At 33.6% G+C, this 16,493-nt stretch overlaps 1 protein-coding gene across 4 annotated transcripts; it reads left to right on the top strand.

The window, feature by feature from the left end:
• Positions 1-210: 210 nt before the first annotated feature.
• LOC123197827 (inositol hexakisphosphate and diphosphoinositol-pentakisphosphate kinase VIP2-like) lies at positions 211-15,945 on the top strand. Of its 4 annotated transcripts, XM_044612247.1 has the most exons (31): positions 211-365; positions 506-711; positions 823-882; positions 980-1,026; positions 1,972-2,055; positions 2,471-2,534; positions 2,856-3,009; positions 3,742-3,812; positions 4,297-4,401; positions 5,613-5,705; positions 6,458-6,532; positions 7,208-7,293; positions 8,254-8,457; positions 8,538-8,637; positions 8,752-8,822; positions 9,285-9,366; positions 9,569-9,727; positions 9,925-9,967; positions 10,160-10,242; positions 10,367-10,429; positions 10,510-10,584; positions 11,060-11,185; positions 12,070-12,311; positions 12,586-12,630; positions 12,824-12,890; positions 13,259-13,330; positions 14,188-14,441; positions 14,523-14,580; positions 14,709-14,876; positions 15,191-15,265; positions 15,480-15,945. In XM_044612247.1, the coding sequence occupies exons 2-31, from the start codon at positions 628-630 to the stop codon at positions 15,741-15,743; spliced, it is 3,174 nt and encodes a 1,057-aa protein (XP_044468182.1). In that variant the 5' UTR covers positions 211-365; positions 506-627; the 3' UTR covers positions 15,744-15,945. The 4 variants fall into 4 exon arrangements, with proteins under 4 accessions (XP_044468182.1, XP_044468183.1, XP_044468181.1 ...); XM_044612248.1 differs by lacking the exon at positions 211-365 and having other exon boundaries at positions 381-693; XM_044612246.1 differs by lacking the exon at positions 211-365 and having other exon boundaries at positions 381-711.
• Positions 15,946-16,493: the final 548 nt, after the last annotated feature.

Here is a 16,493-nt window from a genome sequence, read left to right as displayed (position 1 = left end):
TGAATCATTAGCCATTAGTGAATCTAATTCCTATTTGTTATTAGCTTCTTGTCATCAACTTAATAGGTTTTTGAAGTCCAAATTTACATAAAAAGATAACTTATAATCCATTAGTCATGACTCATGACCATTGGGTTATTGCCTTTATTTATGATGGTTTCATTCATATGTTGGTTTTCGATCCCCAAGCTAGCATAAATTACAAATTCCGGTAACCAACGGATAATCTAAAAAATATGAGGTGTCTTAACACTGTTCTAAAGAAATCCCATCAACGTTTTAAAATCCTTTCACGTCATCGTCCTGTCTACTTGCGGCAGCACTTGCATATTCTGGAATCGAAAATCTTTATCGCCAAACACTCGGTTTGTATAACAAATTTATTTCTTTCGTTCCTTTTTATTATTTTATTTTTTGCTTTCATGCTTCTGCGTCTCGCCTTTTCTCTTAATCTCGTGCACCTGCAACTCCACTAAAACTCACCGTTTCTGCTTTCTCACTCCAGCACGTGATTTCCGTTTCTCTGTTCTCCATTTTTCTCGGCCTCTCGTCGCCTTCTTATATTGACGTTGAACGACAATCTGCTCTTGTCGTTCTTTCGCCACAACAAACTCTGAAGACTTGAAGATGGGAGTTGGACGCCCAAATGTTGATAAGAAAATAACCATTGGTGTATGTGTTATGGAAAAGAAGGTGAAATGTGGATGCGAGGTTCTTTTTCTCTTTTTTGTTTTATTTTTTTTATAAAATTCAAACACGAAGAGAAGTTTTGTGTATATATATTTATATTTGATGAAAGTCATATTTGATGTCAATTTATAGGTGCTTTCAGCTCCGATGAGACAGATTCTTGAACGTTTGCAAGCGTTTGGTGAATTTGAGGTTAGTGATTTTTCTGTTTCTGTTATTCTTTTTTTTTTTTTTTAAACACAGTCGGGAGATCGGTCTTTTTTTTTTTTTTTTTATCGTTATGTTGTAGATCATACATTTTGGAGATAAGGTTATTCTTGAAGATCCGATCGAGAGGTGCGTACTTGTAACGTAAATGCATTTCACGTGATTACCTGAAAAGCTTAAGTTTAATGGTGATGAATTGAGGTGGCCGCTTTGTTGTATTGAATTTTGAATATCGAGGTTGTGAAATTGAACTAATACTAATGAATGAATTAATTAGAGCAACTATTGGTTATCTGTTTCATAATTTGTTTAAATTATAGCGGGAAAACTAGATTTGGAGCTCTGAAGGAATTTGTAAGAAAATTTTGAACCATATTGCTTGAGAAACAGAGGCTTCTAAGATGAAATCAAAGTATATGCTAGAAATGGATACTTTTAGCTGAAAGCTGTTTTTGGACTATTTTGTTTTGGTGCACATGAAATTTTTTGTGCATTATTGTTTGCTTTAATTCTTACTCTTATTCATATTATTATTATTTCTGCCTCTCTACATTATAGTTACTGTGTTTTTGTATTTTTAATTGTGTTTTATTAATTATCAAAGAAAATGGAACTGTTTAAGAGTGTTTTCCCTTTTTTATTATTGCTTTCTTCCATTTGTTTTTTTGGAAATATTGTGTTTAGCTTAGAATTGTTTCTCATTTTTCTTGGTCTTTATGTTTCTCTATGGAAACTTGTCCGACAGTTATATCATTATTTTAATATGATGTTTATAGTTTCTTATTAATATAGAATTCTCTGCTTTACACATGAATTGTGCCAAAATTTGATAGTCAGAGCAATAATTAAATAGTTTCTTTGATTCACACAAGTAAAAGGGGGATGAATTAAGAAAAGGCAAGGTTATGACAGATGTTCATGAACATGTTGAGATAACCTGGGTCATTAACTTGGGGACTGGATTATTTTGATTGTATACCTATTAATTTAAGCTGGCAAGTGTGCTTTGGAATTTTAATAATATAGTTAGCTTCTAGGAGTTGACTAAATTGTTATAATATTTGCTTATTTCAGCTGGCCTATCTGTGATTGCTTGATTGCTTTCTATTCATCTGGTTATCCCCTTGGGAAGGTTGAGGCATATGCTGCATTAAGAAAGTAAGTTCCAATTCAGGTTATGACCAAACTTAATGGTTTTCTGCATTTTTGAATTTCCTTTGTGATTTTGATTTCAAATTATTTATTTCCTTCTTATAGATGAAGTTGGCTCTTTTTTGTAGTTGAGATATGCATTTTTGGTGCTCTTCAAATGAATTAATTTCATTCATCAAAAGAAGCATTTATTGTCCCATCTTGCCTACATCAATTTATAAACTTGTAGGACCTTTTATCCAATGTAACTATTTTAGGAGTACCAATCTTTTAAACCTGTTTCTGTATTGTTTATTGTTTATTAAATGAAACTAACTCATTGTATGGCCTTCTAGCTAAATTTTCACTTAACACGTGATTGTTATCTAATAACTACTCTTCTTTTATACTTATCTTGAAACTTATGATACTCTTATGTTAGGCCTTTTTTGGTAAATGAATTGGAGCCACAACATCTTCTCCATGATCGGAGGAAGGTATATGAGGTATGCCTTCCAAATTTCTATCTTATTTTAAGGTTTGTGTCTTTTCTCTGAACATGCAACCTATTGAAGCAAGATTGATCATGCATCTTCTATATATATATAGATATATACAATGATCAAATTTTGAAGATGCATGTATCTGAATTTCTTTCCCTTTTTTATTATATATATATTTTTTATTTTGCTGATGGGGAAGGGGTGTCAAAGATCCTCTTTTATATATAAATAGAAAGCAACTTTACCATGTTAAGTATAATTTGTAATGTTTCTGTTTTGAAATCAATCCAAGTTATACACTAATAAATTTTTTTGGGATCTCAGCGGCTTGAAATATTTGGAATCCCGGTTCCAAGGTATGCCCTTGTAAATAGGCAAGTACCATATCAGGAGCTGGACTATTTTGTCGAGGAAGAAGATTTTGTTGAGGTTCATGGCAATCGCTTCTGTAAGCCGTTTGTAGAGAAGCCTATTCATGGTAAGCTTGCCCTTGCTTTTTGTCTTGATTTTGCTTCTTAATTTTCTGACTGATAAATGGGATAGATTCCTTTATCAGATGCTTCTTGTATCTTCAGATCCTTGAATCATCCTCACATTAGTTTGGAATTTTGGGTTGTTGGAATTGTCCAGGTAGTGAGATTTCATTTGCTGCTTCATCATTTGGATCTTTCTTGGTACTTAGGGAGTAATAATAATTGTGTACCTGTATTGTAGATGATGGAACAGTTCAGTGTTTTTATGTAATGCCTTCACAGAGTTCATGTATAATTTGATGTATTATTATTCTTACTTTTTCCTGAATTTGATTGCATCTATGAGCGAATTTTTTACTCAATAGCTTGTAAAAAAATGTATCTGATTAACAGGATATTAAAAAGTTCAAATGCAGCCTAAAGTTTGCTTGTTTTTGACTTTCAACAGCAGAACTATAGTAATTCTTAAAGACCTGTGAAATCATATACACATTCAGTTACAAATTTATGTGCTGTTGTTCAAATTTTAGTTACTATATTTAACTTTTCATTCTGTTTTTAAGGTTCATTTAACATGTTAATTTGTTTGGTAATTGCTCCCACAGAGCATAATATATGATGTTTACTATGAATCTGGGTATTTAGTTGTTCCATTTGTAACTTATGCCTCATTTTGCAAAATTTTCTGTTTCATTGTGGACATTTGGCAATGACTCTCATTTTGTGCTTTTGTTAAGGGGATGATCATAGTATTATGATATACTATCCAAGCTCAGCTGGTGGAGGTATGAAGGAATTATTTAGGAAGGTGTGCATCTCAATTATTGGCTTTTTGTTTTTAACATTTGTACTTAAAATGCTATTACTTTGATTTTATTTGTAGTATTTTCTTATATCTTTGACGCCTAGGTGATCCTTCTACAGAAAGATATATTTTATAGATTAAAATTATGTAAGAATCATCATTAGATTGGGTTTTGTTGGCTCTTGCTGCTTAAGAACACAACTTGTTTTTAGTTGGGCCAGACTTGAGTTTTTCTGCTCATGAAAATAGCTAAGGCAATCCTATCTGTTGGGCAGGTGTGAGTGGTTTTTTTGGATCCTGCTTTGCTTTTACCATTTTACTCTGACAATGCTTTGAAATACTGTCAGCTATATTGCGATTTAGTTATAGCATTTCAACATGCCTAGCAACTTTTTAATACTTTTTGTGATTGTTCCTCTGTATGTACTAATGAATTTCATATTATTATCCATGATTTCTTGTTTATGTAATCAATTTTGAATTGTAGGTTGGAAACCGGTCAAGTGAGTTCCATCCAGAGGTCAGAAGGGTGAGGCGTGAAGGCTCATATATATACGAGGAATTTATGCCAACAGGAGGAACAGATGTCAAGGTTGTATATAATATTCAGTGGATGGGTTTTTTATTACTATAGTTATTTCTGACAATTGGGGGACATTGCACGTGCCCTGAAAGTTTTTATCTTTTTCTAACTAGTTACTACATCTTTCCATGCTATTGATTTGAATATTGGACAAAACTAAGTAACACAGGTTTATTGAAATTAACATCTAGATAATTTATGTGAGGCCTGTAGTAATGGTCTATTGAGATGTTAAGGAAGAGACAGTGAGTTATCTAATGGTTTAGGGTATTCGAATTTGAGAAGCAAGGATTTGTTTATCCTACAAACATAGGTAAGAAAAATTATTGAAACATTAGAACTTTCAGATAAAAAACTTGGGTTTGAGCCTCTACCATGCTTGTGAAATTCTGAAAATATTACTTATTAAAAAAAATAAAAGGATTTGTTTATCCTGTCAAAAAAGGAGACAAAATGCCTTGCTAGTTGCTTATGACTTACTTTTGAATAAAAGAACTTAAAACTAATTTCATATTTTTTTTGGGAAATAAATAATAAAATGGAAATGCAAATTACAGTTATTATTATCAAAATCTTTTTAAGTTGACAGAATTAATATTAAATTCAGATGTTCCAACGACATTTTCAGTTGTGTTTCATTAGGGGTGCTGATGTTGATCACAATCAATTCAGACAAAAGGTAATATAGAACTAAGAAGAGCAATCCAAAAAACAGGGAAGAAGAGAATGATAGAACGTAAAAAATCTAACATGTGCATGTTGTGATGCCTGTTTTTCTTGTAAGGAGGTTTGGTACTGCATGCTTGATACTCTTTTCTGTGTGAAATAGCTATGTTGGACACATTATTTGTTGGATATTATTTGTTTTGTCTTCACATGTTCCAGGTGAGAAGACAGTGTCAATAATGTTACTGTACTCTTTCAAATATTGATTATTTCTTTCTGTTAATCAGGGATAATATCTATTCTTTGCCCACTACATATTTGGTTCTTGTTATGATTCTCTTGCTGAGTAAATTTTTTTGATATTCTGCTCACAATAAATGGTCTGGCTGAATTGTAACTTTTACTCTTTGTTGTTCTAGTATGTTATTTCTGCTCTTAGTGTTCATTTCATTAATCTTTCATGTTTGTCATGCACTCTAATCTATGTAATCATTTTAATTGTTCTACTTTGATTTTTGCAATTGATTGTTTTGAGTCCTTGTCAAATAATATAGGTATACACAGTTGGCACTGAATATGCTCATGCCGAGGCAAGGAAGTCTCCTGTTGTCGATGGTGTTGTTATGAGAAATCCTGATGGCAAGGAAGTAAGTATTGCACGCCACATAAATGGTTGATAAAATTAAACATCCTCTTCTCTTTTTTGTTTTTTCTTCATCTTTGCTTTCTATTTCTTATCTGTAAACCCAAAAATTGAAAGCTCTGCTCTTTAGCTTCTTGTCAGTTTTTCTTGTTTTCTGGGCACTCTCGATTGTGTGAGTTTGTACCTTGTCCACACTTAAGCATCAAGAAATTTTATGTTTTCAGTGTACTTAAATAAGTAATATTAGTGCACATACACGGTGACCACCAAGCATGAAAGGCACTGTGCAAACTAGTAATAGATGCTGTTCCTAGAAATGATGCAAAACCAGAAACCAAAGATTATAATTTAGTAAACATATTATGTTTTAGTGTGTTTAGGGACTTTCTATTGTAATAGATTTGGTTTTCCAGTTTGAAGTAGATTGATTTTTTCCTTTTGTCACTATAAATAGGCGGTGATCTATTTTCTTAGCAGAGCATATGCTGATTTTGAATCAAAAAAAAATACTGGTTCTTCGTGTCATAGGATGTCTGGCTTCTGTTGTCTCTATACCTTCCCTCGCATTCTCTGTGATATCTGTTCATTTTGCTTTCTATCACTCTCTTTTTTCTGTTTCTCTATCCTTTAATCTCGTTTGCCAACAGTATTTTTTTGGGTCCTGTGCCAATTAGTACTAGAACTTTCTTTTTCCTACAGGCAATTTTTGAACAGTATGGTATTTGAAAGTATTTTTGTTGTTTTTTCTTTTGGCAGGTGAGGTATCCTGTATTACTGACACCTAATGAGAAGCAAATGGCTCGAGAGGTTTGCATGGCATTTAGGCAAGCGGTATGTAAATATGTTAACAAGTGTACAATTATGTTTCTCCACATTCCTATGTGTTATTCTTGCATCATTGTCGTTGCCTCTGTCCTGAACACTATACTGGAGTCTGGTTCTATTTTCTTGCATGTGGTATGATTAACTAACAATGTTTCTCTTAAGTGATTGATGAGGATAGATATATTGATGAGCTTTTTTATTCATTTATCATTATTGTCAATTGCATTGGGTAGTACTTCTTTGGCTAATGAACTTAGCTAGAGCTCATTAAATTGTTTACTTTTGTAATGTCCTCTTTTTGATTTCCATTAGTCCTTACCATTTGAATGTTAGCTTCTCAAGCTATCGTCTGCAGCCATTCGTTTAGGATATGCTTTGCTATGCTGGTTTTGAGGTTGTGCCATTTTAACTTACTATGTTAACAATTTTTGTAAAATCCTCGAAGATTTTATTTTTGACTTGTAAACGCCTGAAACTTACTTTCAATGAGTCCAATGGGAATGTCTGTAATGCAAATTCAATAAAATTATTATGTGTTTTGTTCAGAGTAGTGGTGCATTTATTGTATAATTGCATTGTATGAATGCTTTCACATTTATACAATTTGTAATAAGGAATTTCATAGCTACATATGGAATAGTTATTCTTTAAACTGTTTATTTAAGTTCTTGTTGCATACAGGTTTGTGGGTTTGATCTCTTGCGTTGTGAGGGGCGCTCATATGTTTGTGATGTAAATGGGTGGAGCTTTGTTAAGAACTCTTACAAGTAATGCTTCATGAATTTATTATGTGTAATTACTTTTTGGTGGTATTTTTCTTTTTATTAACTCTGTTTGTTTTTAAGATAAGGTGGTGGAATTAAACCTTGTGTGTACATACACACACACACTTGACATACAACATTTATTTTCCAATTAATTCATTTAGATTTAATACTATTCACAAGAAACCATATTCTTGAGGTGCCTTGTTTGATGATGTAGGACAATAGCAGAAACTAACTGAAATAGTAAAGAGAAGGAAACAGAGTTGAAATTTGAAAAAAAAAAAAGAGAGAGAGAGAGAGAGAGAACCTTAAATATAATGTCAAAGAAGAAAAGAGAAGAATAATAGAAGACATATAGATGGATAAGAAGGAAAAGAACAGAAGAAGAGAGATTAGGGACAGATTGATCACAAAGATAGATGATGCAGATGGCAGGAAATAAAGTAGAGCAGAGAAGAATGAGAGGGAGAGAGAGAGAGAGAGAAGACAAAAGTGTAGAAAAAAGCAAGAGAAGCAGACCCTAAAGATTAGCAAAACTAGTGGAGTATTAAAATTTTCAAGGTGAAGGCTTGAGTTTGAGTTTTTGTCATGCTAATGAAACTTTGACTTACCCAGTGCAATAATTGTGGGTCTAGTCTCTGTGCCCTGGGTTTACTCGTTCAGCAAATACAAGTAGGGTCCCAATTAACAAAAAAAAAAAAAAAAGAAAGCAAGGGAAGGGAATTAGGGAAATTTCTAACTTCTTTATGAAAGATTTCTAATGTCTACCAATGAAACTGAATGATCATTATGATTACTTGTAAGGTAAAAATATGGCTTAGCTAATGTGAGTAATCCCTAATTCTCTGGTACAATCTTAAGAGACCTTACCAGCTAAGCTAATGTTTTTTACTCACATGCTCACAGTTTCTCATGTTTCTTTGATAAGCAAGTCAATAGGGTTTCTCTTTCCAAACACAGGTATTATGATGATGCTGCTTGTGTGTTAAGGAAGATGTTTTTAGATGCAAAAGCTCCTCATCTCTCTACAGCAATTCCACCTACATTACCATGGAAAATCAACAAACCGGTCCAGCCTTCTGAGGGACTAACTCGTCAGGGAAGTGGACTTGGCACATTTGGGCAGTCTGAGGAGCTACGTTGTGTGATTGTTGTTATGCGCCAGTATGTTATAGTATTTCCTTTTGTATACGTAATTTTGTATAAATCTTTCTCCCCTTCTTAGTTTTGTTTTATCTGGGCAGTGGTGATAGAACACCCAAGCAGAAGGTTAAGTTGAAAGTTACAGAGGAAAGATTGCTGAACTTGATGTTAAAGTACAATGGAGGGCGTCCTAGATCGGAGGTGAATATTTTTACTTTTATTGGAAGAATTAAATAAAAAGGGAAAAGAAATTCATTTATGCTTTTATCTATAAATTTAATGACTTCTAGCATTTCATGGGTATCTTTGTTGCAGACAAAACTTAAAAGTGCTGTCCAGTTACAAGATCTATTAGATGCCACACGAATGCTTGTACCTCGTTCAAGGTTTTACGTCATATCTAATTATTTACTCATTTAATGTCTAAAGACAGTTGATGCTAGCATGTTATATGTGATTTACCTAAGGCACCACCTTCTCAAAGAAAAATTTCTAGTGATGATTTAGATGTATAGCTAGAGATTTTTCAGAGAACCCAGCTGAGTAGAGAATTAAGCCACTCAAGCTTTGGTTTGCTTTAATCGAAATTGAAGTTAGCCCTATTCTTAGTTAACAGGGAGTTCAAATGAGTCCTGATATATGGTTTAGTTAAGCTCCACTTGTTGATTAATTTGGTGAATTATGATTAATAGATACATTTTTTTGGTTTTAACTTGAGAGACATGCTTTTATACCAATATATAATTTTACTATTTACTGTCATACTATAAATTAGATTCAAAAAATTTGCTGACTGAATTTTCTGAAACAGCAGTGGTGATTTAACAATGATGATTTGCATTATGTAGACCAGGTCGTGAAAGTGATAGTGAGGCAGAAGACATAGAGCATGCTGAAAAGCTTCGTCAAGTTAAAGCAGTGCTTGAAGAGGTTAGTTTCTCTTGGAGTTTTATATTTGACTGATTTCAAAATTAGTGCAGTAATGGTTAGTTTGCAGGTGCCGAAAGTGAATTCATTATACTTATTGCATGAGTTTTATTTCATATAATACTTCACTCATCTAAAAGATACCATTAATTTGTCCCAAACTGTGATTTGCTATGTGTCAGTTTGAAAATGTTTTGCCATGCAGGGTGGGCATTTTTCTGGCATTTATAGGAAAGTTCAACTAAAGCCTCTAAAATGGGTCAAAGTTGCAAAAAGTAATGGGGAAGGTGAGGAAGAACGGCCAGTGGAAGCTCTGATGGTTCTTAAATATGGAGGTGTTCTTACACATGCTGGCAGAAAACAGGTTTTGATTATTAGTGTCTCATGGACACATAAATTTGCATTTGCATATATTATGAAAAATTGATGGTGATACTGCTGAGAATTATAATCTTGCAAAACTTATTTTCTGGAAGACTCATTTAGTGTTTTTGACATTTCATTATAATTTTTTTAATATCTTTCTTTGATTCTCTTTTTTCATTCTACCATTTGTTGCAGGCTGAAGAACTGGGTAGATATTTCCGAAATAATATGTATCCAGGTCAGAATAATGGATCCTTTTTTAATTTTTAGTAAAATCATATTTATCTAGACATAATCATGCCCTAAGTTGACTTAGTTATTTCTGCCAAGCTATAATTGATGAATGAACCACTGTTTGGTGAGTTCTTATATAATATCTGGTATTGATGTCTTTCTCTGCTTTTCTTGATGAGGTGTTATACAATTTCAGGTGAAGGTACTGGTCTCCTACGCCTACATAGCACATATAGACATGATCTTAAAATTTACAGCTCTGATGAGGGCCGTGTACAGGTAGATAAGATAATATAATTAATCTTTGATGCCTTCATGTTAATGTATTAAATTGCTAAATATATATGGCCTTTGGTCTGACATCTTTTGTAAGTTGCATCATAAAGAAGGTATTTGTTGGCAGATGTCTGCAGCTGCATTTGCGAAAGGCCTCCTTGACCTTGAAGGACAGTTGACGCCAATCCTGGTACGGACACTACCTGTTTGATAGATTTTTTCTGCTGTGTGACATTTAATGTGTATGACTGAATTTTTCATCTTTTCAAGGTTTCCCTTGTCAGCAAGGACGCCTCCATGTTGGATGGGCTTGATAATGCTAGCACTGAGATGGATGAAGCCAAGGTCTATCTCCATGAATTGATTTACGCACTTTTTTCATATATCATATGTCAATACTCAAGAAAATGAAATTCTTGGTTTACTAAGTGCTCTGCATTTCTTCTTCTGTTTTGGGTTTAAGAATATGTACAAAAGAGTAAGGCATATTTTATGGTTCTGTTAGCCAAATACATGCATGCTATTATTTAGTGGTATATGTCTATGAATGTATGCATATGTTTAAACATTAATAATGGACCAATGCAACACACATTGTAGCAAAGTAGGTAAAACACCACATATCACTTGATAACTTTGAACTTGGGTTATAGGATACTATTGGCTTCTGAGTGACATGAACGTGTACTCTTGAGGTTTTTATTTTTAAGCATTTACTGAAGTTTTAGATTGCTGTTCTGATGATTGATCTTTTTAATTTTATTTAACTTTTTTTATAAATGCTTTGGTTTGTATCTTTCTAAAATTATGTCCTTCCCAGGCTAGGTTGAATGATATTATTATTAATGGGTCAAAGAAAAGTCATAGCAATGGATCATCTGAATTCCCTTGGATGGCCGACGGAGTTGGACTTCCCAATAATGCTTCTGAACTGTTACCCAAACTGGTAACTACATACTCTTAAAGTTCAATATTATACTGTTAATTGTTCATTCTTCCGACTATCAACTACACTGCCTCTGTTAGGTAAACAAATGCACTTTTTAAAGCATATTTGACTGACATGAGATGAGGTCAAAGGCATATATTGCTCTATTGTTTACATTTTTTTTTTTTTAACTATTGCTAAGTTCATTATTGCATTGTTTGGGCTGGCTTGCTTTATCAGTTGGTTTGACTTGATCTTTGATGGAGTCTTGATGTTTCAATTGCCTTAGTATGTTTCTTGAAAAATTAACATTTCAATGCTTCAATTGATTTTTTTAAACCATGTATGCCAGATATCTCCTTAGTGAGAGAAGAATATTTTTAATGTTGGTTGATGTAATCTATGTGAAAAGCAAAGAGTGGTTCCATTCAAAGAATAAGTTATCTGTAATAAATCGAGTGTCTGATTTTTACATCTGAGATTCTTGAACAATCTAGATGAAAGCATCCACGATGCGGGATCGCAGACTGAGTAATCAGATAATCTGATTCTCATTTTTCCATGCAGCATTTTATGTTTGGTATTGCCTTAAATAAGCAATTGCACAATTAAGTATAGATTTCCATTATCGACTTGCTCGCAGAAGTTGACCTACTTATGTGTGCCTGTTGACTAATTAGATTTGTAGTTAGATGCTTTGAAGAGTTACTGCTCTGGAGTCTTTTATGAATACTGCAGTGTGCTTTTAGCATTTATTTTTGGGTTGAGTAATTCGGTTAGAATATGCTAACATAATAGAAAGAAAAATCTTCCATAATTTTATTTGCTTGACTTCATGTTCTAAGTGGGAAAAATCAGTCCAAATTTATCATGCTCTTTTTTTTTTTTTGGGTCATAAATAGGTAAAACTGACAAAGAAGGTCACAGAACAAGTAAGACTACTTGCCAAGGATGAAGATGAGAATCTTACTGAGACAAGCGCATATGATGTTCTTCTTCCTTATGACCAAGCCAAGGCCCTTGGAAAGACAAATATTGATGTTGATCGTATTGCTGCTGGGTTACCTTGTGGTAGTGAGGGATTCCTTTTGATGTATGCTCGTTGGAGAAAACTTGAAAGGGACTTGTATAATGAACGGAAAGGGTCAGTTCTTATTTTTCTCACTGCAATTATGCCTTGATACGATTGCTTAAGTCTTCTGCTAGTTGCTTACGTTGTATTTTCCTTTCCCATAATGGTATGAATTGTGTTAGTTTATTTAAAGTCACTGGAAAATTGTCATTCTAGACACTTGTGTTGTTTTGGTCTTTAGTCTTATAGCTCTAAAGGGCCAGCTTTCTATGGGGCTGCAGACTGGCCCTTCTAATTGTGTTGGTGCTCTTTTATTAAATAGACTGACAATTTGTTTTCCCTGCAGCCGCTTTGACATAACACAAATTCCAGATGTTTATGACTCATGCAAGTAAGTCATCCTTTCTCATTTTATGACAATAAGTTAGCAGAATATATTTATAAGTTAGTTTCTGCTATAAAAGACTAACCTGACCATGATTTTTGACTGCATGTCAGTAGTATGAATGATCATTGTTCTTTAAAACTATTACTAATTCTATCCTAGCCCTTAGTCTTTGTGTCCTCTTACTTTTCTTTGATAGATATGATCTGTTGCACAATGCTCACCTTAACCTAGAAGGGTTGGATGAACTCTTCAAAGTTGCTCAGGTACAAACAGAATTAACTGTTAATGTAAATTAATATTTAGAGTGAGATTATCTGCATCTTTATCTCTCTTGCATCATCAGTTCTCTATTTTTTTGAAATGTTATTGCATAATACTTCCATTAAGGCAGGTATGTCGAACCCACAACCATAACTCTATGGGCTGCTTTCAAGCAAGTGTAATCTTTCCTGTGTTGCTTTTCATGACTCTGCATTTCAGGCCTGAAAATAATTTCTCTTTACTCTAGAGTGAGAAAACTATTTCTCTCAAAATATAAATTATAAGAAGCAAAACACCTCTTGTAAATTGCACATACCGGGACGGGGTGATTGTCAGAAGTCGTCTTAATATCTGGATATTGTAAATGTAGTTGCTAGCTGATGGTGTCATCCCAAATGAGTATGGAATTAACCCAAAGCAGAAACTGAAGATTGGTTCAAAGGTGAACTCTCAACTGGTCTGATCTCTTCCTCTTTACTTTTAGATTAGTAAGTTCTGCATATGACATACTTGTTTGGCTGCCTTCAAGATTCTTTTGTACTGAAATGGTTCTTGATTAAACTGACATATAATTTGATCACTGATTTTTACTTAGCATGGGATTCTTTAATGTACCAGCCAAGAATGTAAGAATAAAACTACGAGAGCAGAACACAATTGATCTTTTTCCTATAACAGAACTTGTTTGTTTGTTTTCTTTCAACTAGTTTATATCCATGCAGGTAATATCTGCAAGCAATTTAGGTGTATATTCACCAGCACTTTTACGGTAGTTTTATAAAGGATATGACAAAGGTGAAAATGGAGATTATGTAACTGATGTTCTAAGTTTTGATCAACCCCAGATTGCCTATTTGATATAATACTCTGGAGATTTTATTTATTGATGATCATTCAAAGATTTATATGATTTTAATCTTGGGTGAACACAAAGTCAAATCATTTTGGTTCTTCACTGTTCTAGAAACATATCAGGATCATGTGGTTGTCTTTTCATAAATAGACTAGAATATCTATGAATTCTATAAAGCTCTTAGAAAATATAGACCAAATTAAAAACTAAAACCATAACAGAATTCATTCATTGATAGTTAAGGAAGACTTGGCACCCCTGGCTACTTATGTGTGTCCTTTGTGTTTTTAGGTTTTGATTCCCTTTCATGCTTTCCTTATTGTAGTGTTATAATCTTTGACTCTGCTTATTTTACCTCTTCATATGCCAGTAGACAGTAGACCCGATTCATATTCTTGCATAACTGAAGAGTGAAGATTATGAATTCTTATTCTGTTGTAATTCAGATTGCTCGTCGTTTGTTGGGCAAAATTTTGATTGATCTGAGGAATACTCGTGAAGAAGCAATTGGTGTAGCTGAATTAAAGAGTAATCAGGAGCAAGGTGTGACAATTTCTAAGACTGAAAAGGAAGATACTGATTATCATTTAAAGCATTGTACCAAAACTGATGATGGGAGAAGATCTAGTACCACTAGTGAAAAGTCAATGGATCAAGATGATGATGAGGATAAGGAGATCAAATACCGATTGGATCCAAAGTAAATAATTGAACCTCTCAAATTATTTTTCATTCCCTAGTGTATGATTTACCATCTTACAGTTTCCTTTCTGTTTGTCAGGTACGCTAATGTCAAAACACCTGAACGCCATGTTCGGACACGTCTTTACTTTACATCAGTGAGTATAACATGCAGAATACATATATATAAACCTTTCAAATATGCAGAGAAGATTAGTTTCTCCTTCTCAGTTATTCCATATTGACATTTTCATGAAGTTTAATTGGCCTAAATTTTGAATGGCAGGAATCACATATCCATTCCCTCATGAATGTTCTTCGCTACTGTAACCTGGATGAATCTCTTCAAGGAGAGGAAAGTCTTGTGTGTCATAGTGCTTTGGAGCGTTTGTGTAAAACTAAGGAGCTTGACTACATGAGCTATATTGTGCTCAGGCTGTTTGAAAATACAGCAGTAAGTATCTCTTATCGGAGCTTTCTGTGGTAGGTATTTCTAGTTTATCCGGTAGCAGGCCCTTTGAATATTACATGTCAATTGTTAAAACTGTTGTCATGGAGCCAGCTTAGACTGCTTACTCAGACTGTTGAACTGAGGCCATTTTGTTCTGACTAGTCTTGAGTAAATACTGTGAATTATGACTATCTAGATTTTTACCGACTTTTCGAAAAAATAGTAATAGTTATTATGATAATAGTTCTATGTTGAAAAACTAGAAATTTGTGAAACTATTTTTCTTAAGCTGTTGTGTTTCTGAAATTGAATTGCAGGTACCATTAGAAGACCCTAAAAGGTTCCGCATCGAGTTGACCTTCAGCCGTGGGGCTGATTTATCCCCTTTGGAGGTAATGCATCTTTAATTATAGAAGAGAGAAATTCAAGTAATTTTTTTTTTCAGAAACCAATGATTAACAACACTATACAAAGTTATCCAATTCCTTTTAATCCTAAATTTATATCAAACTTTTTATGGTGAAAAAATACTTATGGAATTGCTTAACCAAGCGGATCTGACTTGTATAACAACAAGCTTGCCACCATTTTTGTTTCACTTCGCAGACAAACGACATTGAAGCTGCTTCATTACATCAGGAGCACACATTACCAATTATGGGTCCAGAGAGGCTGCAAGAAGTGGGGTCATATCTTACATTAGAAAAAATAGAAAAAATGTTTCGCCCATTTGCCATGCCACCAGAGGACTTCCCTCCACCATCAGCCCCTGTAGGATTCTCAGGCTATTTCTCTAAAAGTGCTGCAGTTCTCGAGCGACTGGTTAATCTATGGCCTTTCAATAAGAATGCTAATGCCAACGGAAAGTAACCGTACACCCATAGTCTCATTTTCTACTGAATTGTTTCACATGCTGCATCCTAATACGTTTAGTATTTGAATTGGTAAATCAGCCAAAGTGGGCTTCGAGTTCTCTTTGGGAAAATTTTGAATGAAACTAACCCTCTTCCACCGATTATTGTAATCTAATCTCTAATCTTAGCTTAGTGTTTATAATAGTCTTATTATCTAATTAATCCACCAATTAATTAGACAACTGAATGAGGCCTCTGACTAGAGGAAATTTCAATATGGGTACAAGTATTATTCATCAAATGGGTATTTTTCACACTTCATCACCATCATTGCATTGCTTGCTCATCTTTATTATGTGAAGAGGGTAAATATTGGGTACTTGAATTTTGTTGTTTACCCTATTTTTGTGTTAAAGGCATCGACATTAAGTTTGTTTCTTGTTTTGATTTGCCCATCTTTCATTTATGACATTAGGATTTTAGTGTCATTCGATTGCTGGTAGAGATGTGTGTGAATGTCACACGTTGGTTGACCCACCCTTACTCTTAGCCCTCAATACAAGAGTATTTGATAAATATATAAGTTATACAATTTAAAATATAATTTTTTAAATTGAATTTGATCACAAACTTAAGTTCGAACTTTTATTCTTGGTGAGTTCAAACTCAAGTTTGTTTTGATACAATCAAACTGGGTTTGAGTCAAACTATGTTTCGTTGGTAGTAAATGCATCCATTTTATAGAAAACTCTTATTAGGGTTTTAG

The sequence above is a fragment of the Mangifera indica genome, chromosome 15, assembly GCF_011075055.1.
Source record: "Mangifera indica cultivar Alphonso chromosome 15, CATAS_Mindica_2.1, whole genome shotgun sequence".
Lineage (NCBI taxonomy): Eukaryota > Viridiplantae > Streptophyta > Magnoliopsida > Sapindales > Anacardiaceae > Mangifera > Mangifera indica.
This window is presented reverse-complemented; position numbering and strand designations above follow the sequence as displayed.